This window comes from Carcharhinus amblyrhynchos, chromosome 24, assembly GCF_965287045.1.
Source record: "Carcharhinus amblyrhynchos chromosome 24, sCarAmb.v2.hapA, whole genome shotgun sequence".
NCBI lineage: Eukaryota > Metazoa > Chordata > Chondrichthyes > Carcharhiniformes > Carcharhinidae > Carcharhinus > Carcharhinus amblyrhynchos.
In genome coordinates, this window is record NC_137347.1 from 6,946,301 (window position 1) to 6,970,340 (window position 24,040).

General features: G+C 46.4%; 1 protein-coding gene across 1 annotated transcript in view; it reads left to right on the forward strand.

Moving 5' to 3' along the window:
• Positions 1-23,664, forward strand: part of sh3d21 (SH3 domain containing 21) — a 99,818-nt gene extending 76,154 nt beyond the window's left edge. The window contains exons 13-17 of the mRNA XM_080211607.1: positions 4,129-4,199; positions 9,012-9,112; positions 14,778-15,025; positions 17,945-18,008; positions 21,986-23,664. Coding sequence (XP_080067733.1) covers positions 4,129-4,199; positions 9,012-9,112; positions 14,778-15,025; positions 17,945-18,008; positions 21,986-22,027 — 526 coding nt within the window. The 3' untranslated portion in view covers positions 22,028-23,664. The remainder of the gene's footprint in view (positions 1-4,128; positions 4,200-9,011; positions 9,113-14,777; positions 15,026-17,944; positions 18,009-21,985) is intronic.
• Positions 23,665-24,040: the final 376 nt, after the last annotated feature.

Genomic DNA, 24,040 nt, shown 5'->3' on the forward strand with positions numbered 1-24,040 from the left:
TGTCTCGAATGAAGGGATCAACTATATTGGCACCAAATTTGCTGATGATGCAAAAAATAGGGAGGAAAGTAAATTGTGATAAAAATAGGTGAAGTTAGTGAGCAACAATGAGAAAATGTGAGGCTGTCCATATTGGCTGGAAGAATAGGAAAGCAGAATATTATTTAAATGGAGAGAGACTGCAGAATGATGCAATACAGAGGGACCTGTTTTACAGGTACATGAATCACAAAAAAGTTAACATGCAGGTAGAGAAACTCATTGCAAAATCAAATGGCATGTTGGTGTCTGTCGCAAAGGGGGTGGAGTATAAAAATAGGGAAGTCTTGCCAGTACGGGATATTGGAGAGAGATTATCTAAGATACTGTATACAGTTTTGTTCTCCTTTCTTAAGAATGGATTATAATTGCTTTGGAAGCAGTTCAGAGAATGTTCACTGGGCTGAATTCTAGGATGAAGAGGTTTATCTCATGAGGAAATGTTGGGTCTGTATCCATCAGAGTTTAGAAGAATGGGCAGTGATCTTATTGAAAGCTATATGATTCTGATGGGTCACTGACAAGGTAGACACTGAGAGAATGATTGTCCTCGTGGGAGGACTAGGGGACACAATTTCAGAATAAAGACCCCCTGATTTAAGACTGAGGTGAGGAGAAATTTCTTCTCTCAGAGCGACATTTGTATTGGGATTCCCTTCCATGGAAAACAGTGGAGTCTGGGTCATTGAATAACCACTCAGAGCTGAGTTAGGTGATTTTTGATCAACAAGGGAATCAGGGACAATGGGGGGGGGGGGGCGGTGTGCAAGAGAAGCTGGAGTTAAGGCAACAGCCATTATCGAATAGCAGAACAGGCTTGAGAGGCCAAATCATCTCCTTCTGCTCCTATTTCTTAAAGGTCACGGAATTGAAGACAATGTATAGGCCTGGTTCTGAAATGGACTGAGTGATGGGACACACAGAGTAAGCTAACAGCAGATGATCTAACTGGCAGGATGTGAGTAATGGCATCCCGGAAGCATCTGCTTTGGGATCCTAACTGCTCACCGTGTTTATTAATGAATTTGCCGATAGCAGAGAAAGCCACAAATAGGCCGAAAGATCGTGCAGCATTGTAAGCAGTGTCATTGCAAGCAGGACGTTATAAAGAGGTAGTGAAATATTATGCGACCGGGTAAATTGGTGGCAAATGGATTTCAATGTAGGATCTTCAACTGGCCCTAAAGAGGGAGGACAGTGTATTTCCTAACTCTTCAAAAGTTTGTAATAGTCGGGGTCCAAAGAGATACGGCTCCAGGTACGCGGATCACTGAAATCCCATGGACTGGGGGGTGGAGGGGGTGGGCAGTGGCGCAGGTGTAGTGTGACTGGACTATAACCCACAGATCCAGAGCAATGCTGAGATCCGAATTCAATAAAATCTAGAATTAAACGTTTACAGATGACCATGAAACCAATGTCGATTGTCAGGAAAACCCATCTGCTTTCAATAATGTCCTTTAAGGGAGGATATCTTATTTTGTCTGGTCTACATGTGATTCCAGAGCCACAATGTGGTTGATTCTCAAATGCCCTCTGAAAGGATATGATGTGGAGATGCCTGTGTTGGACTGGGGTGGGCACAGTGAGAAGTCTCACAACACCAGTTAGTCCAATAGGTTTATTCGGAATCACGAGCTTTCGGAGCCGCTCACCTGATGAAGAAGCAGTGCTCCGAAAGCTCGTGATTCCAAATAAACCTGTGCTGTGACACTTCTTACTGAAAGGATAGTTGGGGATGGGCAATAAATGTTGTCCAGCCAGCGATGCCCGCATCCTGTAAAACTGAATATAAAAAAGGAAATACTGAAATATATGAAAAAGAAGATGGATATTTGGAGATAGTGAATACAAGTCATGTGTCAGTTATACAGAAGTGGTTAGGTCACAGTCAGATAGCACTGGGCAGCAGATTTTAGAAAGGATATGCTGACCTTAGAGGATAATGTAGATTTACCCAGCCTGATAAATCCATCGGTTAAATTATGAGGACAGATTGTACAAACTAGGAATGTATTCTCTGGAATTTAGGAGTTTATAGCGTGATTAAATCAACATTTTGAAAATAGTTCAGGGAATGAGAAAGATAGATAGAAATAAACCATTGGTTGGGGGATCCTGGACAAGTGGGCACGGTCTAACCACTAGAATCTGACCTTACGGGATGAATTTAGGAAACGATTCTAGACAACAAGCAATTTGGAACTCTCTTCTTCAAAAAAGAATTCATGCTGATCCACTGCTGACTTTAATTCTGGAATCGATAGGTTTAGTTAAGGGGTATGTCGTAAAGGTAGGTAGAAATGGTGGAGAGCTTCAAGTTTTTAGGTGTCCAGATCAACCCCCAAGCCGACACTATGGTTAAGAAAGCCCACCAACATCTCTGCTTTCTCAGAAGATTAAGGAAATTTGGCATGTCCACTACGACTCTGACCAATCTTTATAGATATACCACAGAAAGCATTCTTTCTGGTTGTATCACACATTGGTATGCTTCCTGCTCTGCCTAAGACTGCGAGAAACTACAAAGGGTCGTGAATGTAGCCCAATCCGTCACACCAACCAGCCCCCCATCCATTAACTCTGTCCACACTTTCTGCTGCCTCAGAAAAGAGCCAGCATAATTAATGATCCCATGCATCCCAGACCTTCTTCCGTTGGGAAAAAGTCATGTACCAGCCAACACAAGAACAGCTTCTTCCCTGCTGCCATCAAACTTTCGAATGGACCTACCTTGCACTAAGCTGATTTTTCTCTACACCCTAGCTATGACTGTAACACTATATTCTGCACTGTCTCCTTTTCTTCTCTATGAACAGTATGCTTTGTGTAGCAAGCAAGAAACAATGCTTTTTGCTGTATACTAATACATGTGACAATAATAAATCAAATCAAATCAAATATCCAGGTTGGATGCAGATCAGCCATGGTCCCATTGAAAGGTGTGGGGAAGTTTTATGGGGCTAAATGGTCAGAATCCTGTCCCAATGTTCCTATTCTCTTATCAGACCCTGGGAGTCCTCAATATTGACTCTCGATCACCATGGACCATACCCCTTCAGATGATGAATCCATTCTCCACCACACTGGACACACGGGAACACCACCACCTGGAATGTTTCCCTCCAAGTCACTCACAACAGGTGCCGGAGTGTGGCGACCAGGGGATTTTCACAATAACTTCATTGTAGTGTTAATGTAAGCTTACTTATGACACTAATGCCTAAATCGGCGGCACGGTAGCACAGCGATTAGCACTGCTGCTTCACAGCTCCAGGGACCTGGATTTGATTCCCGGCTCGGGTCACCGTCTGTGTGGAGTTTTGCACATTCTCCTCGTGTCTGCGTGGGTTTCCTCCGGGTGCTCAGGTTTCCTCCCACAGTCCAAAGATGTGCGGGTTAGGTTGATAGGCCATGCTAAAAAAGTTGCCCCTTAGTGTCCTGAGATGTGTAGGTTAGAGGATTAGCGGGTAAATATGTCGGGATGTGGGGGTAGGGCCTGGGTGGGATTGTGTTCGGGGCAGACTCGATGGGCCAAATGGCCTCCTTCTGCACTGTAGGAATTCTATTCTATAAAGTTAAACTTGATTTCCTCCACTGGTCACCAATTTTAAAACAATCGCAAAAGGAATTAGGTGAGAGCTTAGAAAAATATATCTTTGCACAGATGGTTTTACCTTTCCTCAGGGCCAGTGAGAAAGCCACCTCTTGATTAGTGTGTGCACACCGTCCACCATCCCTCTCCAACCAATGTGCTGTTAACACACGTTGCCTAGGTATCAGTAGGGCATTTGGTGAGGATGGGGTTTGGGGCTGCTGCGGGAAGGGTCTTGTATCAGGAAGCACTGACCTCAGGAAAAGCAGGAACAGCCATCAGAAAACCCTAGTGAGAAATTGGTCTCCATTTGGTAGGCTGGTGTGAAGTCCCTCCCCAGCATGCATTAGGGGAAGGAAGAGAAAGTCAGAGGGGGAGATATTCAAAATTAGAAGCAGGTTTACATCATAAAGTTTCGCTTCTTCATTTTTTCAGACAAAGCGCAGGGAGCGCGGTATTGAAGGGATGACGTTCACAAATGTTTTTCTTTACAGAGTTAACGGAGAGCAAGGTCTCCTTCCTCAGGAGCACAACAAAGCAGCCACAGACAGGGCCAGTGATACAGGTAATGGTGACAGTATGATGTTTCATGGATCTGCAGCCCAGGGTGTTTACATAGCTCGTAAAACCCCTCCACTCAATCAAACTCAAACATCAAAGCAAGCACAACACTAGGAATGTACGATGGAACAGTGTAGAGGGAGTTTTACTCCATATCTGATTTATACTGCATTGTGCAGTATGTAGGCACGCTGACCAAATCTGTTGCCTTGCGCCCTTCCATTCAGATACCAATATCGAGTTGGTAACTGCACATTATCCCCTTAACCCAATGGAAGTGGCTATTAGTCAAAGTGGGGGTGCCTGAGTGATCAGCAGTTATCCCTGACATCTTGGTGACAAATAGCTAGTTCATCATTTATTGCTTTGGGTGGGTTCAGCAGGTATTTCTGCTAAGCAGGTCATTATCTCCTCTTGTTCCTGCCCTGAGCTTGGTCATTAACTGTGAATTCTATCCTTTGAGTCAGGATGGCTTTATCTCACCACCTAGCCATGTAACAAATCCCAACTGGAATGCAAATTTCATACCAACCTGTTCCCACTAGATTGAAGCAACAAACTTATGCTATCTTCTCTGCCCTTATCTTGTTATATCCTCCAGCTAGGACACACATGTTTAGCTGGGAGATTTTGGTGTGACCCTGCAGTTTGTTCTATCCTTGAGGTTTGGTGAATTCATCAGAGTCCCCTACTGATCACGTAGTCAGATCCCAGCTTGACCTTACAGCCCACTCCCTGTGGTATTGGTTGTTCAACACTGCATCTTTCATGGTTAAGGTATTGATATTGTTTGGTCTAGCAGTTAGTCACCCTCCAGTGGTTCACCCATACATTCTGGAGGATTTTATAATTATACATTCGATGTACTTAGGCACAAAAACATCTAAACTTCCTCTACATATATGTACTTATTATGCCACAGTTGCTTTTCCACTGTTCCCCACTCACAGCGTGTTTGAATTCAGGATCATATTTGAATTTTAGAGGTTTCATTCCCTGTCTCCACCATCAATGAGTTTAAAATAATTTCCATTACAATTGTAGGGTCCTGAGGATTGTACATTGTGGTTACTGGGTGAGTGGCTATGGAGAATACATGGCCAGGGGGGTGTGGAGGGCAGTATGATGGCACAGTGGTTAGCACTGCTGCCTCATAGGCAGACACAGGTCTCATGGCACTATTTCAAAGACGAGTATGGGCGTTCTACCCAGTATCCAATACTTAGCTCTCAACCAACCCACTGCCTTGGCAAAGCAGCATAATCAAGGACCTCGCTCATCCCCGACATTCTCTCTTCCCCCTTCCTCTGTAAGGAAAAAAGATACAAAAGTCTGAAAACATGTACCAGTCGACTCAAGAACAGCTTCTTCCCTGCTGCCATCAGACTTTTGAATGAAGCTACCTTATATTAAGCTGATCTTTCTCTACACCCTGGCTATGACTGTAACACTACATTCCGCACCCTCTCTTCTCCTTCTCCCCTATGTACTCTAGGAACGGTATGTTTTGTCTCTATAGCTCGCAAGAAACAATGCTTTTCACTGCAATGTTAATACATGTGACAATAACAGATCAAATTAAATCAAATCATTAAAGCAAATGACCCAATCATCATTTCCCCCCAGCAGTCCAAAGGTGCGCAGATTAGGTGGATTGGCCATGCCAAATTGTCCCAAGAGTGTAAACTAAGGGGATAGGGTGGAGAGTGGGCCTGGATAAGATGCTCTGTCGGAGAGCTTGTGCAGATTGGACGGACCGAATGGCCTCCTTCTGCACTGTATGGAGTCTATGATGATCATACTTCTGCGTGTGGGAGCCTGCTGTGCACAGATCAGCCGCAGCATATTTTACATTACAACAGTGACTACGCTTTTAAAGTATTTAAGTGACTGTAAAGTGCTTTAGAACAGCTTGTGGTTAGGAAAGGTGTTACATAAATGCAAGTTTTTTCCTTGTAAATTTGAAAGTGTAGCGTTGGCAGTGAGCAGTGCTCCTAGATTGGTGTTTAGGTGCAATGATAGCTAGTAGCAAAAGAAAGGGTAGCAATTAGGAAGTAGTTTTTATGCTCAGCATTTCTCAGAACCAGGCTCCATCCGAAACCACTTGTCTGTAATGTTGTAAATCGAGCAGCAGCAATCATACACACGTGACATGTACAATCGTACACTGAGTGTGGCTTAGTGGTAACACTCGCATTGAATCAGCAGGTTATCAGTTCGGGACTCAGCCCCAGAGATTGGGCATAGAGGCTGGGCTGACACTTTAATACATACTCAAGGAGTGCTGCACTGTCAGAGGTATCATCTTTTGGCTGAGGTGTTGTCCCTGTGTCTGTGGGAGTTTCCTCCGGGTGCTCCGGTTTTCTCCCACAGTCTAAAGATGTTTGGGTTGGCTGGATTGGCCAAGCTAAATTGCTCCTAAGTCTCCCGGGATACATTGGTCAGAGGGACTGGTGGGGTAAATGTGTGGGATTACAGGGATGGGGCCTGGGTGGGATTGTTGTTGGTGCAGACCCCAGGGGCTGAATGGCCTCCTTCTGCACTGTAGGGATTCTATGAGATGTTAAACCAAAGTCCTGTCTGCTCAAAGAAGCAGACCAGATGAAGACCCCAACCAACACCTTCTCTCGGTCAACACCGTCATTGACATGCTAACCAGTCACGCAGTTCGTCGGATTTTGGAGTTTCCTACCTTACAACAGTATCAAGGGGGGAAGGAAAGGAGAGAGTGCAGAATGTTACAATCATAACTAGGGTGTAGAGAAAGATCAACTTAACATAAGGTAGGTCCATTCCTACCTTACAACACTTCCAAAGTAGCCCGTTGGTTGTAAAGTACTTTTAAACAACCTGCATCAAAGCCTCTCAGCAGACAGAGAGCCAGAGTAGTTAAAAATGCAAGCATTCAGGTCGTGATATCCCCCACAGCCTCTCTAACCCAGTGCCAGTTTCAAAAATAGAGAAAGGAATTGTGCAAAAATACAATTTTTGGGGGGGGGGAAATGGCTAGGTGTCCATTGCAATTCAGGCCCCAGTCAACAAGGCAGCCCCTTAGATTGAGGTTAAATTGGACTTGAGTCCTGGAGTTACTGATAAATGAGCAGCAAAGCTAATAACAGTTTGCAGACTGCACATTTTCAACACCAAAATGTCTAGAACACATGTTTCACTCCTCCTAATCTTTGTGACCCCCTCCAGGATCTCCTACATTCTCCCAGGTCTCTGTGCTCTTAAAATTCTCCCCCTTCTTGTACATCGCTGATTTTTAACCCTCTGCCAATGCGGGAATCATGCCTTCAGCTACATTAGTCTAAAACTCTGAAATTCCCCCCTGCGCCTCTCCCCCTCTCTCTCCTTAGATACTCCTTGGAACTTACCCCTTTTGTTAGCTACATTTACTCACATTTACAGAGTGCTTTCCAAGGCAGCAAGATGTTCCAAATCACTTTACAGCCAATGAAGTACTTATTCAAGTGTAGTCTATTGCAGAAAGCAGACAACCGGAGCCTATCTTTACACACTTTTATATTTATTCTCAGAGTAATATATTACAAGCACACACCTCCTAACAAACAACTGCCACTTTTGTCTTCCTATTCACAGAGAGTAAAGTTAATACTCACCGCCTGCCTGCAAGTAAATGGAATTAACTGGCATTGTTACAATGTGCACAGCCAGTTTGCACACAGCAAGCTCACACAAGCAACAATGTTAGGAATAACCAGATAATCTGCTCCAGCTGATTGAGGGATAAAGATTGGTCAGAGCACCTGGGAAAACCTTTGCTTCAAAATGACCTTTCATGAGAATCTTTTATATCCACTTGAGAGGATAGACAAGGCTTCAGCTTAACATCTGGAGCGGGATTTTCCATCCGCGCTCGCTCCAAGACCGGAAAACCCTGCTCAAGGTCAACAGACCTTTGCATGGTCCTGTCCCGCCTGCTACATAGAACATAGAACATTACAGCGCAGTACAGGCCCTTCGGCCCTCGATGTTGCGCCGACCAGTGGAACCAATCTAATGACCCTCTAACCTAAACTATTCCAGTGTTATCCACATGCCTATCCACTGACCATTTGAACGCCCTTAAAGTTGGCGAGTCCACAACTGCTGCAGGCAGGCCATTCCACGCCCTTACTACCCCATGCTACGATTCCCGTGGGGAGCAGGATGGGAAAACTCTGCCCTCATCCAGAAAATGGCACCTCCACCAGTGCAGTGTTCTGTCAGTAGTGCACTGGGGAGTCATCTTAGAATTTTAATTCCATGTTTCTATTGATGGCAATTGTAGTTAACGTTTCTAAGACAGTGTATTTGAAACATTTGACTAAGGGGGATGGCAACCCCTTACAGCCGAGCTGATATGACGTTTCGGAATGTACTTCTCGAAAGAACTCTGCTCAAAATCCCCACCAGATAACAACTAATATTCAACTGGCGATCCTCTTCCAGGAAACCCTGCAGGTTAAAAACCGTACGGTGGCACAGTGGTTAACACTGCTGCCTCACAACGCCAGTGACCAGGGTTCAATTCCCAGCCTCGTTCACTGTCTGTGTGGAGCCTGCACATTTCTCTCTGTGTCTGCGTGGGTTTCCTCTGGGTGCTCCAGTTTCCTCCCACAGTCTGAAAGACCTGCTGGTTAGGCGCATTGGCCGTGATAAATTCTCCCTCAGTGTACCCGAACAGGTGCCAGAGTGTGGCAACTAGGGGATTTTCTCGGTAACTTCATCGCAGTGTTAAGGTAAACCAAATTATGACACTGATGAAATAAACTTTTACTTTATTTCTTTTAAATTTGCCTTCCGCTCTTAGATTCGATGAACTTTGACACGCTGGCTGGATCAACAGAGAAGCTGAGGCACCCGACAACAGACAGACCCAAACCCAAGGGGCGCAGGCCACCCACCCAGTTTGTGAGTCTCCCACTTGTCTCTGGGCTCTGAGCAGCTCCCACCGCTTGCGTGGGAGATGATTCCAAATGTCAGAATATATTTTAAGAGAACAAGACACTGGGAACTAAGTCCAAAAGGGAAACGCAGCATAATATATCAGGACCTCAACAGATATGTTAATCTGCTTCAGTTTTTGTCTGGTATGCATGGATTTCATGATGAAGAACACACAATACCACAAGATACGAGGGAGCTTGGAGCGGAGTGGTGGTTAGCACTGCTGCCTTGGGTTCAATTCCAACCTCGGGTCACTGTCTGTGTGGCATTTGCATGTTAAAATAAAGTTTATTTATTAGTCCCAAGTAAGTCTTACATTAACACTGCAATGAAGTTACTGTGAAATTCCCCTAATTGCCACATTCCAGCACCTGTTCGGGTCAATTCACCTAACCAGCACGTCTTTCAGACTATGGGAGGAAACCGGAGCACCCGGAGGAAACCCACGCAGACACGGGGAGAATGTGCAAACTCCACACAGACAGTGACCCAAGCCGGGAATCGAACCCAGGTCTCTGGCATTGTGAGGCTGCCATGCTAACCACTGTGCCACCATGCCACCCCACTTTTGTGTGGGTTTCCTCTGGGTTGTGTGTGTTCCATCGTCGCATATTTTTATGGTTTTGGTTTTTCAAGGTATTGAGGGATATGGGGAGCAGGCAGAAGGTGAGCCATGATATTGCTGAAAAAAGAGACATGTTGCTGAAGCTTTTCGGCTTACACTCATCAGGACAAACCCAAGAATGCCAAATTTCAAACTACCACAACAATTTACACTACAAGGGAAGAGGATGCTCATGGGTTGATAAATCAATTCTGATTGGCTGAGATGCTACAATGGAGAGATACGGGAAACTCTCGGTTCCCCAAGCAATTTAAGAAGATGGCAGAGTGGTTAGCGCTGTTGCCTCTCAGCACGAGGGACCCGGGTTCAATTCCAGCCTCGGGTGACCATTTGTGTGGAGTTTGCACATTCCCGTTGTGCCTGCGTGGGTTTCTTCCGGGTGCTCCGGTTTCCTCCCACAGTCCAGAGATGTGCGGGTTAGGTTGATTGGCCATGCTAAAATTGCCCCTTAGTGTCAGGGGGACTAGCTAGGGTAACTGCGTGGGGTTATGGGGATAGGGCCTGGCTGCGATTGTGGTTGGTGCAGGCTCGATGGGCCAAAGAGCCTCCTGCACTGTAGTGATCCTAAAAGGTACAAGGGTTGAACATATTCCTTTTGTTTAGAGAGAATTACAGATGTGCGGGTTAGGTTGATTGGCCATGCTAAGAAATTGCCCCTTAGTGTTCAGGAGTGTGTAGGTTAGAGGGATTAGTGGGTATAATATGTGGGATATGGGGGTAGGGACCTGGGTGGGATTGTGTTCGGTGCAGACTTGATGGGCTGAAGGGCCTCTTTCTGCACTGTAGGGTTCTACGATTACAGGGTCCCTGTGTGTAAATGAGCCATGCTACAAACTCAGCTGATTATTTTAAATTGGCTGTTCGTGTCCTTACCAACACACTCAGGATTGACCATCCAGTGCTGCCCAATTGGGGGGTCACGTCTAACAGTGGACCTTTTGGACCCTATTTTACCATTTTGATTCGAAGTGCTGGGAATGAAACTGGGAATGTTTCAGATCTGACTTTTAGACCCGTTACCCCACATGCATTCTGCCTGCAAAAATATCAGTGATCCTGAATCGCACTGCCCCGCCTGTGGGTGGGGCTTAATGTACCCGAAATCCTGCAGCTCCGATCAGTGCCTCCAACTGTACATGCGCAGAAACAAAGATAGAATATATCTCCCCTGCCACATCCCTCCCGGGCCAGATAATGCCTTTCCCTGGTCTCCACAGACATGACCCCCACCCCTACAACATTACTGACCCCCTTACCCCCACCTCTCGCCACCCAGACCAACTGTGGGCTCCTCTCCCCCACCGATCTCAGGCACAGTGGCAGCGGATCTCCCTCTACCCCCCTCCCTCACCAACCAATCTCAGGCAGAGTGTCAGCAGACCCCTCTCCCCCACCGATCTCAGGCAGAGTGGCAGCGGATCTCCCCTTTATCCCCCCAAACAATCTCAGGCAGAGTGTCAGCAGACCCCCCTTCCCCCTCACTGATCACAGACAGAGTGGCAGCGACCCCCCCCCTTCCCCCTCATTGATCACAAACAGAGTGGCAGTGACCCCCCCCCCCTTCCCCCTCACTGATCACAGTCAGAGTGGCAGCAGACCCATCATCCCACCACACCCCCACTTCCCCCCTCTGACCAATCTCCAGCAGAGAACCGTCAGATGCTCCGTACTCACTAACTGGAGTGTCCAGATCAGACTGTTATGGAGCATGTCTGTTTTACGCCAATTCTGGATTGGCAAACGCGGTGGTAAAGGGGGAAATGTAGGTAAAGTTGGGCGGGCAGCAAATACATTTAAATGGCCATCCTGCCCATTTTGGGCGCGGTCCCAATCGCGGCCATTTTCGGGCCTTGGTAAAGGGGGAACCAGGATGAAGGTGGACGTGGGTTACATTACTCACCTCATGTCCAACTTTACCAAGTCTTTGTGCCTGAAAAAGGATGCAATGGTAAAATCAAGCCCATTGTTTTGGGCTTTGCGAGTGTGGGTTGGCTGAGTATGATCTACACTCTGCCTATTATAAGCATCCAAGCTCCTTGACAATGTCTTGGCCAATCATTACCCTTTGTTATTGCAATATAAATAGTTGTGATTATTTGAAATTAGGCATTCTTGCATTTGTCCTGATGAGTGCAAGATGAAAAACTTCAGCAGTATGTCTGTGGTTTCAGCAATTTTGACCTTATGGAATAGCTGGGCAGGCTGAACCGGTTGTATGGTCCTGTTTCTTATGACTTTATCATGTCAAACGTTGATGACAGAAGAACGACTTAAAATCAGTGACAAAAGGAAGTGAGGCCTGTGAGCAGGAAATGTGGAACAGCATCGATTTTTTAAATTTACAAAACAATATATTGGGGTTTTCCTCCCAAAGTCACTTATTACCCTCAGTCCAAAACAAGTTTCTGAGCAGGGTTAGAATCCCAGGTACACACGTCTCCCAAACCTCCCCTTCCCCACCTCAGCTGATCCCAGGAAATGTCCCACAGCCAATGGGGACCCTGAGAGACTAAGGCCAGCGGGTCTGTCTCAAAGATCAAAGGTGATCTGGGAGGTGATTTGCAAGTGCTGCTGGCGAGAAGCCTGATTATTCTTATTACATGGAACGTAGAACATTACAGCACAGTACAGGCCCTTCGGCCCTCGATCTTGTGCCGAGCTATGTCCAAGATCAAGCTATCCCACTCCCTATCATTCTGGAGTGCTCCATGTGCCTATCCAATAAAGTTCCTAAAGTGTCCGACTCCACTATCACAGCAGGCAGTGCATTCCACATCCCAACCACCCTCTGAGTAAAGAATCTACCTCGGACATCCCTCCTATATCTCCCACCATGAACCTTACAGTTATGCCCCCTAGTAACAGCTACATCCACCCGAGGAAATAGACTCTGCATGTCCACTCTATCTATCCCCCTCATCATCTTATTGTCCTGTATTTAGCGATTGCAAATCCCCAAAGCCAAGTGATTGCCTTGCTGAGTTTAAGGCAATTAGTCTGCAACTTAATCTAGGGAGAGACATTCTCTGGTGATGTGCAGCATTGTGTGTGTCTCTCCATGAGGGATTTATACCGAGACCCTGGCAGCAGAGGTTAGCCGCACAGGGGCTCTGACCTGCCCTGAGATTATTTAGTGAGGATCAAATCGCTGGAATAGTTCAAAACCGCTCGCCGGGTGGGGTTTGTCACAAGGAACCTATTAGCGACTTCCCCCAGTGACTTCCTGATCCAAAGGATTTCTGCCTGTAGATCTATCTCAGGAAGATTGAGATGGAATGTGGGCAGTAAGTGGGTTGAACAGATCATTCTGGAATGCTAAGTGAGGTGCAGCACGGATAGTTGCAACCAGTTTGTGGGTTGTTGTCAGTTGGCAGGTGTGTGGGGGAGTGCTGTGCGCAAGGACGGGAAGCCAGAGAGGAGAGTTGAATGGAGAGTTTCAGTTATGATGTGCGCTGTTTCATTCAGTTGAGCATCGATATGATGTGTGTGCATGATGTGTGTGCGTGATGTGTGTGTGTACATGTGTGATGTGTGGGTGTGCGTGATGTATGTGTGCATGATGCGTGTGCATATGTGTGTGTGTGATGTGTGTGCATGTGATGTGTGTGTGTGCATGATGTGTGGGTGCGTGTGATGTATGTGTGTGTGATGTATGTGTGTGTGTGATGTGTGGGGATGTGTGATGTATGTACACGTGATGCATACGTGTGCATGATGTGCGTGTGTGTGATATGTGTGTATGTGACGTGTGTGTGTGACGTGCATGTGTGTGCATGTGTGTGACATGCGTGTGCATGAGTGTGTGCATGAACATGTCGGGAATGTTGTGGTAGCAGCACCCCAGATAGATCCAGCACGTTAGATCCATAGGTTGTTTCTGGTTTTGATCTATGCAGCTATTTCCTTCAGATGTTTCCAGAAATCAGAGTCCGAGTGAGAGTTGGGTTGAGTTGGGATCATACTTTATATGGCCATCCAGATAGATATGCAATCCTGTTTTAGACATTGGCATTGTGGAGCTGGGACACACTAGGTGGTTTCAGAGGGACTTAACTTGAATAATATGTACCTGCAGTAAGATGATTAGCTTTATGAGAACTGTTGAACTTACGTGAGTAAGAGATTTTAAAAATTGTCTATTTGTTCACCTTTTCGCTTTTTCCTCTTAAATGTTCCTCCTGAAGGGAGCTGATGGAGTTTGTTGGTTCCAGAGGCTCCTCACTGGATGGGAGAATGGGGAGTTTAAGACTGAAATTTGCAGTCAAGTGTGGACAAGGCCACAGAGACGCAGGAAGACACTGGGATTGAATCTGGGAGAGAAGCGCACAGGAGGAATCATCATTTATTGCCTTTGTCCAGCTGGTAACAGAGCTGCATTGGCAAAGGCCTTGGCATAGATACCCAATGATATTTACCACATGGCACAACATGGCACTGACTACAAATAGTCTCTGAGGCAACCACTGCATCTTGTAGTGCAGAATGAGGCCATTTGGCCCATTGGGCCTCTTGCTAGCTCTTTGAAAGAACTATCCAATTAGTTCCAATGCCCTGCTCTTTTCCCACAGTCCCAAGGATTTCTTTTAAATTTATTTATAAAATTCCCATTGGATTTTTATTTAAATTGAAGCAGATTCTAACACTGTTTCATAGAGAATTGTGATAATCTGTTCCATTCCCCTCGTTTCCACCCCCCCCCAGTTCTTTGGATAATTACCTTGAGCTCACATCCTCTCGGATTCTCCTGCGAGTGAAAAGAGTTTCATTCTTCTTATTGCACTCAAACACTTCACAAATGTGAACGTCTCTGATAAATCTCTCCTTAATGTTCTCTGCTCTAAGCTATACAATCCCATGTTTCTCTTGGGTCTCCGCGTGAATGAGGTCCCTCATCCCCAGAAGCCTTGAGGTAAATCCCCCCAGCTTGGCTTTCCTTCCCTCCTGTGGACACGTGGCGCCATCAGCACATTTAATTCTCTCTTTTCCTTAAACTCTCCGTGGCAGGATGTCAAGAGGTCTCCACACCCCTCAATGCCGGCCAGGGTGACTGCTCCAACCAACCAACTGCCTGAGCCACCCGCCAAAAGAACATTCCAAGCGTCTGCTGTCAAACCAAGCACAGCAATGTCTGTTCCATCAAACAAACAACAGAGGGTGGCAGAGAGTGAGGACAAGGCCACAATATTGGCAGCATTGACAGCAGAGATCCGAAGTCTGCAGCTAGGCTTGGACCTAGTGAAGAATCTGCATTTGTAAGTAACAATGGTCAGAAACTGTTCCCACATCTTATTACATCAGACAGCAGACAACTGTTAGGGTGCCAGACCAGAACCCCAACAGTTTTTTTCTATTTGGGCATAAATGTGAAAGGAAAAGATGCTCTACCTCAGGAGAAATGACCAATTAGGGTTTTTTTTTAAAAAATACAAGTTTTATTCATATCACAGTTTGAATTTTTTTAAATCAAAACACGTTTTATTAAAACACAGTTTAACTCTAACAGAATGGATCAGTTTAACTCTTACCCATCGAACAATTTTTAAACATAAAAGGAAACAACTCTTACTTTCTGACTTATTACCATTTCAATTCCAATTAAGCAATATCTCTCTTAAAACACACTTTAAGCATAGTTAGCAAGCCTAGGCATACTTGTTTTATATTGGTTAACAGCCTCAGAGCCTTCAGAGAAGTTTTTTAGAGAGAGATTTGTTTGGAGCCAGAGAGCAGACCCCTTCTTTAAACAGTTCCAGTCAGCAACTGCTCTTTTAAATGAAAATGAAACTGTTTTTTTGCTAGAAGCCAAGCTCTTCCTATTTTTAGGATCCCATGACAATATGACCCTTTATACCGATTAATTAAAAACACCCCAGGCGTCCTTTTTTGTAAACAAAAGCCTTCTGCTAAATAAATACTTACATGGCTAAAATGAATAATTATCCTGCTTTCCAGCATCTACTGTATTCCTTCCAGACAAACTGACTCTATATAACAAAACACTGAATGTTAAAGCAGTCCCCCTTAAACATAAAATATATTAATAGCATGATATCATCACACAGCCTATCAACATCAAACTGGGAACAGGAGAGTGTAGAATTATCAAACTAGGAATAAGATTTGATTTGATTTGATTTATCATTGTCATGTTTATTGGGATATGGTGAAAAGTATTGTTTCTTGCACACTATGCAGACAAAACATATCATTCATAGAGCACAAAGGGGAGAAGGAAAGGAGAGGGTGCAGAATATAGTGTTACACTCAAAGCCAGGGTGTAGAGAAGGATCAACTTAATATAAGGTCGGTCCATTCAAAAGTCTGATGGCAACAGGGAAGAAGCTGTTCTTGAGTCGGTCAGTATGTGAAATGAAGAGATTGAAATAGAGTGTTTCAGAGTTTATAAGAGTTAGAATCAGTTTGAAAAGCACTGGATAGAATTAGAGGGTATGCCGGGGACTGCTTGCATGAAGTCACCACACTCTGGCACCATCTTGAAGGGTGCAGAATCATCAAACTGATTAATAGGGAGTGCAGCATCATAGAATCCCTACAGTGCAGAAGGAGGCCATTCAGACCATCAGGTCTGCACTGACCACAATCCCACACAGCCCTGTTTCCACTCAGGTACTAACTCTGCTAATCCCCACCTGACACCAAGGGGCAATTTAGCATGACCACCGTGCCCACATATCTTAGAACTGTGGGAGGAAATTGGAGCACCCGGAGGAAACCCACGCAGACACGGGGAGAATGTGCAAACTCCACACAGACACTGACCCGAGGCCAGAGTTGAACCAAAGAAGTTGCAGCATGCTACGGTGCAGAGGGACCTGGGGGTCCTTGTGCATGAGTCGCAAAAACCCAGTCTGCAGGTGCAGCAGGTGATCAAGAAGGCGAATGGGATGTTGGCCTTTATAGCGAGGGGGATTGAATATAAAAGCAGGGAAGTCTTGCTGCAACTGTACAGGGTACTGGTGAGGCCGCAGCTGGAGTACTGTGTGCAGTTTTGGTCGCCGTATTTGCGAAAGGATATATTGGCCTTGGAGGGAGTACAGAGAAGGTTCACCAGGTTGATACCGGAGATGAGGGTGTTAGCTTATGAGCAGAGATTAAACAGACTGGGCCTGTACTCGTTGGAGTTTAGAAGGCTAAGGGGGGGATCTAATAGAGACTTACAAGATAATGAAGGGGCTCGATAGGGTAGAGGTGGAGAGATTCTTTCCACTTAGAAAGGAAACCAGAACTAGAGGGCACAGCCTCAAAATAAGTGGGGGGGGGGGGGCAGTGTAGATCAGAGTTGAGGAGGAACTTCTTCACTCAGAGGGTAGTGAGTCTCTGGAATTCTCTGCCCGTTGAAGTGGTGGAGGCTGCCTCGCTAAATATATTTAAGTCACGGGTAGATAGGTTTCTGATAGACAGGGAATTAAGGGTTATGGGGAGAAAGCGGGAAAGTGGAACTGATCCACTTCAGATCAGCCATGATCTTACTGAATGGCGGGGCAGGCTCGAAGGGCCAGATGGCCTACTCCTGCTCCTATTTCTTATGTTCTTATGTTCTAACCCTGGTCCCTAGCACTGTGAGGAAGCATAGTGACACGGAGGCATAGTGAGGCATAGTGACACGGAGATTAAACAAAATGGAGAGAAATTTCTTACATAATGGAGCCAGAGTGCATTCCAAAGAGGCTCCGTGAGTGAATAAACTGCCCACTCTCTATCTGACCAACAATCTGCAGCTCGGTCCCTGCGCGCCTGATGCGGCAACAGCTACGATTGGCCTCATTCCTCAGAGAGGGAAAATTAGCCAGGTTTGCTGCTCTCCATTTCTGTCCAGCGATCAGTGCCAGTAAGTACGGAGTAACGGCAGCATTAGGTTCAGCTCTGATACCACCCAGGGTCAATCAGCCAGTGTAGGAAGGTCTGGGTGTGGGGAGGAGGGGCGGGGGTGGGGGGGGGGGGGGGGGGGGGGGGGGGGTGGGCTGGGGTGGGGTGGGTGACGGTGCTAGTATTGGACAGCTACCCATTCACCCTGGCATTGTGACCAGAAAGGAACCGATCAGTGAGATGTTAAATTGCCCTTCTGACCTCTGCTGCTTTGTACCTGGGTGAGGTCGGACACACTTAACCAGATTTCAGCTAATCAAGTGGTCTCCTCTTCCCCACCACAGGAGAGATATAACCGATTTGAGGGAAGAGATTGCAGAGGAGCGGAAGAAGCGAAATGCGTTACAGGTAAACCTCCTGCAAGAGTTACAGTCCTCTGAACAGGAGGGATGTAAATAAGGCTGAAAGAGTGCAGAGAAGGCTCACAAGGATGTTGCCAGGACTTGAGAAGCTGAGTTACAGAGAGAAATTGAATAGGTTAGGACTTTATTCCCTGGAGCGTAGAAGGATGAGGGGAGATTTGATAGAGTTGTATAAGATTTTGATGGGCATAGATAGTGAATGCAAGCAGGTTTTTTCCACTGAGACTAGAGGAGAAATAAAAACCAGTGGGCATGGGTTAAGGGTGAAAGGAGAAAAGTTTAAAGGGAACATTGGGAGGGGGCTTCTTCACGCAGAGAGTGCTGGGAGTGTGGAATGAACTGCCAGATGAAGTGGTAAATGCGGGGTCACTTTTAATATTTAAGAGAACCTTGGATGGGTTCATGGATGAGAGGGGTGTGGAGGAATATGGTCCAAGTGCAAGTCAGTGGGACTAGGCAAAAAATGGTTCGACACAAACAAGGAGGGCCAAAAGGCCTGTTTCTGAGCTGTAATTTTCTATGGTTCTAATTATGATAAGAATAGGCAGTGGAAATCTAGACCATTCCTCTTGAAGAAACCACTGAGGCAGGAGGAGCAACTGTAAGTGTCAAAACTGATCTTGATCGATGTTTGTTGGATATTTGGAGTCATGGAACCAAGAGAGAAGATTAGACTCAATAACTGACCAGACATGATCCAATTCAATGGTGGATCATTAGAAAATAAGAATAGTAACGATGAGTGGAGAGAGGGTTAAGTACAGGTTAGAGAGGTGTATCTGTAAAGACTCGCATTCCAATCATTATCTTGTAAATTGAGTTAGTGTCTGTAAATGCTCTGTTTGTGAACACAACTCCTCACTCACCTGAAGAAGGAGCAACGCTCCAAAAGCTCGTGATACCAAATAAACCCTGTTGGACTTTAACCTGGTGTTTGTTGTGAGACTGCTGACTAAAAACAAAGAACAAAGAACAAAATCAGCCCAGGAAACAGGTCCTTCGGCCCAACGAGCCCGCACCGCCATCTCAACACCACCAGTCCCCCTCTCCACCCACGACCCCTGTCTAATGTTTTATGGCCATCCAGATTGAGGGAAACTGATTTAGGGACAATTTATTCCTGCCAATCAGCCTAACAGCACATCTTTGGGGTGTGGGAGGAAACCGGAGCACCCGGAGAAAACCCACGCAAGCACGGGGAGAATGCGCAAACTCCCACAGACACCGGCCCAAATCCATGTGTCTGCACAGCAAACAGTGATAGTCACTGAGCTGTCGTCTTGCCCAGTATCTGGTCCAGTTTAGGCACACACTACCGGTGTGCCCAGCCCAGCCGATATCTCCACATCATTGGGTTTTAAACAGATTAAAGCTCCATCAGGTTCGGGCAAGACTTGTAGTGTTGTTGTAGGGCCTGCTGGTGGCACTGCTGAGCAGTGTCTGTGGCAGACTGGACACAGTCAGAAGTCTCACAATACCAGGTTAAAGTCCAACAGGTTCATTTGGTAGCAAAACGCCACTAGCTTTCAGAGCGCTGCCCCTTCGTCAGGTGGGTGGGGAGTTCTGATCGCAAACGGGGCATATAAAGGCACACACAGTTTACAGAATACTGATTAGAATGCAAGTCTTTACAGCTAATCAAATCTTAAAGCTGCGGACAATGTGAGTGGAGAGAGGGTTAAGCCCAGGTTACAGAGATGTGTATTGTCTCCAGACAGGACAGCAAGTGAGATGTTGCAAGCCCAGGCAAGACATGGGGGTTACAGATAGAGTGACATGAACCCAAGATCCCTGTTGAGACCGTCCTCATGTGTGTGGAACTTGGTTATCAGTCTCTGCTCAGCGACTCTGCGCTGTCGTGTGTCGTGAAGGCCGCCTTGGAGAACGCTTACCCGAAGGTCAGAGGCCGAATGCCCGTGACCACTGAAGTGTTCGCCAACAGGAAGGGAACAGTCTTGCCTGGTGATTGTCGAGCGGTGTTCGTTCATCCATTGTTGTAGCATCTGCATGGTCTCCCCAGTGTACCATGCCTCAGGACATCCTTTCCTGCGCCCTATCAGGCAGACAGCGTTGGCCGAGTTGCAAGATTATGTACCGTATACTTAGTGGATGGTGTTCTCATGTGTGATGATGGCATCCGTGTCGATGATCCGGTATGTCTTGCAGAGGTTGCTGTGGCAGGGTTGTGTGGTGTTGTGGTCACTGTTCTCCTGAAGGCTGGGTAGTTTGCTGTGGGCAATGGTCTGTATGAGGTTGTGTGGTTGTTTGAAGGCAAGAAGTGGGGGTGTGGGGATAGCCCTGGTGAGATGTTCGTCTTCATCGGTGACATGTTGAAGGCTCTGGAGAAGATGTCATAGCTTCTCCACTCCAGGGAAGTACTGGACGACGAAGGGTACTTTGTTCACCGTGTCCCGTGTTTGTCTTCTGAGGAGGTTGATGCAGTTTTTCACTGTGGCGCATCAGAACTGTCGATCTATGAGTCGAGCACCATATCCTGTTCTTATGAGGGCATCTTTCAGGGTCTGGAGGTGTCTGTTGCGATCCTCCTCATCTGAGCAGATCCTGTGTATACGGAGGGCTTGTCCATAGGGGATGACTTCTTTAACATGTTTAGGGTGGAAACTGGAGAAGTGGAGCATCGTGAGGTTATCCATGGGCTTGCTGTACAGTGAGGTGCTGAGGTGATCGTCCTTAATGGAGATACGTGTGTCCAAGGATGCAACTGATTCCGGACTGTAGTCTATGGTGAGTTTGGTGGTGGGATGGAACTTGTTGATGTGATCGTATAGTTGTTTCAGTGATTGTTCACCATGAGTCCAACGGAAGAAAATGTCATCAAGGTATCTAGTGTATAATCAAGTCTTAAAGCTGCAGACAATGTGAGTGGAGAGAGGGTTAAGCCCAGGTTAAAGAGATGTGTATTGTCTCCAGACAGGACAGTAAGTGAGATTTTGCAAACCCAGGCAAGTCACGGGGGTTACAGATAGTGTGACATGAACCCAAGATCCCTGTTGAGACCGTCCTCATGTGTGCGGAACTTGGCTATCAGTCTCTGCTCAGCAACTCAGCGCTGTCGTGTGTTGTGAAGGCCACCTTGGAGAACGCTTACCCGAAGGTCAGAGGCCGAATGCCCATGACCACTGAAGTGTTCGCCAACAGGAAGGGAACAGTCTTGCCTGGTGATTGTCGAGCGTTGTTCGTTCATCCATTGTTGTAGCATCTGCATGGTCTCCCCAATGTACCAGGTTGAAGGTCCTGTGCGGTGAAGAAGTCTTGTTCGAGTCTGTGCATGAAGATGTTGGCATATTGAGGTGTGAATATGGTCCCCATGGCTGTTCCGTGTGTCTGGATGAAAAACTGGTTGTTGAAGGTGAAGACATTGAGATCCAGGATGAAGCGGATGATTGTAAAATTGCATCTGGAAACTGGCAGTTGCAGGTGTTGAGTACTGAGGCAGTTGCAGCAATGCCATCGTTGTGGGGGATGCTGGTGTAGAGTGCCGTGACATCCATTGTGACGAGGAGTGTCCCTGGTTCAAATGCTCCACATGTGCTGAGTTTCTGTAGGAAGTCTGTAGTGTCGCGACAAAAGCTGGGGGTTCTTTGTACAATGAATTTCAGGATTCCCTCAACTTAGCCGGAGAAGTTCTTGCACAGGGTTTACTACCAAATAAACCTGATGTTGTGAGACTTCTTACTGTGTTTACCCCTGTCCAACGCCGGCACCTCCACACCAAGCCTGGACAAAGGCAGCAGTGGTCTCTTCTCTCTGAGTGAGGTCTCTGTGAAAGAAGGAGCTCATTACTACTAAAGGAGTGAGGGGAAAATTGGAGGGAGGGAGGATGGGGCGGGGGAGCATTGCCTGTTTCTACCCTGTGACTAATAGAACACCAATAAATTCCAACAAAGAAAAATCTAAATGAGAGGTGTTGTTTAAAACTTTTTTTTTCATGTTTTGTTGCAGATGGAGGTGGATAAGCTGAAAAAATCCACAATGAATCTATGAAGCCACTAAGCTCGAACCTTCTGTCCTACCCGTTAATTCCTGGTGCCTCCCTATGCTCTGTGAAGATAGAATTCAAGCAGACATTGTCCTGATCTCGGATCGGTTTGGAGATTTACAAATTTAACACTGGCTCCTGGCGCTCTGTGGGATTGTTACTGGGGTTTGTCCACCTTGTTGAGGTCCCAGAATTCCCAGGGATCTTGGGTCAGAGGTCGGGACACCCAGTCAGCCAAACAGAATCCTTCTGCTTCGAATGAAGAACTTAATGCATCTGAATTTATTTAGGGCTGGCCATGGCCTCAGGGCATTCAGCCAATGGAAGCGCTTCCTGAAGTGTAGCCATTGTTTGTAATGCAAATTCAAGATGGCGGCTGGGTGAAAGCTCTTGCCTGGGCTTCCTTCCAGAGTAAGGATGGCACATTCCATCTCCTCAGCCAAGCAATTGCGTGGTGGCCAATCACCCCGCTCTCTTTTAGCACCCAAAATTCCTAGAACACCAGTCATATGTTCGGCTTAACGCAGTGTGGGCTTAGGTTCAGCACTGAGGCTTTGTTACTAAAGGTGCCTCGTCGTCTCCACATGGAAAGACCAGGAGTTGAGGCTTTGCCACACCTCCTAACTGATGCTGTGAAAGGCTGTACGTGATTGCAAGTCTTCCTTGTACAGATAATTCCAATGCACTATCGCAAAGATCTATCTACATCATCACATGTCACCTTCACATGAGATCTATCAAGCATATACTTTATTTACAATGACAGAATCATAGAATCCTACAGTGCAGAAGGAGGACAATCGGCCCATCGAGTCTGCACTGACCACAATCCCACCTAAGCCTATCCTCATAACCCCATGCATTTAGCCTAGCTAGTCTCCCTGACAGTCAGGGGCAATTTAGCACGGCCAATCCATCTAACCTGCAGATCTTTGGAGTGTGGGAGGAAACCGGAGTAACCAGAGGAAACCCACGCAGACACAGGGAGAATGTGCAAGCTCCACCCAGACATGACCCAAGCCGGGGATTGAAATTAGAGGCGAGCGCATTTTCTCTCTTTTTGTTGGACTGGCGCAGACACGATGGGCTGAATGGACTCCTTTATCATCTAGTCTAGGGTCAGAGAAAAGCCCCTGTCGCATTGTCCACGATTCCCCCGAGCGCCAGCATCTCTCCTGCACTCCATCCAGCCTGCAGGAGCAGGAAGCTCAAATAGCTGTTTTTCAGGTGACCTCTTCGTCCAGAGGGCCGAGACAGTGGGGGAATGGTTTGGCCCTACTCAATGTGCGTCGCAAAAGTCAAAGCTTTTCCAAAACGTGCCATGACACCAGCAAGGGTTGGAGTTCACAGGTCAGAGATGGAACAGCTTTGGGAGTATAATAAGAAGGTTGGGAATGGGAGGATTGTACGATGTATAGGATATCTCCCCAGAATGTGACGCAACTTTTAATTTGTTGAAACCAATTTCAATGATGCCCAGTTCTTTGACATGCGAATAGAAATATGACCTTTCATCTTTCAAAATTTGTCCGACTTGTTATTTTCAAAACGAGGACCCCAAAATAGTTCAACATGCCGTAATATGCCGAGCATACCACTGTCGGGAAATGTGTTTGAAAACAGAAAATAAAATTTTACAGGCCATTCGGCCTATCATGCCTGTGACAGCTCCTTGAAGGAACAGTGAAATTAGCTTCAGTCCCCTTCTTCTCTTTCCCAATAACCCGACAAAACTCTCCCCTTCAGGTAGGTACGTGAGAAAACCGGTGGAGAAGGATTCTCATGTGTAAAAATTCTCGGCAGCAGCATTTTGCCAAATCCCTACAGTTGAGAAAAAAAAAGGCCTCAACTTGGCCCAAACCACAGGGCACAACCCCTGGGGGGGGAACAAAAAATGTAATTACGGTGGGCAGGTTTTAAAATGAAGTTTTAAGCAGTGGGAGGAAGCAAAGCCCGTATAAAAGTAGGATGTGGGATCAGATGTCTTCGCTGAGGTTCCTGGCAGCTCCGCTGATGTG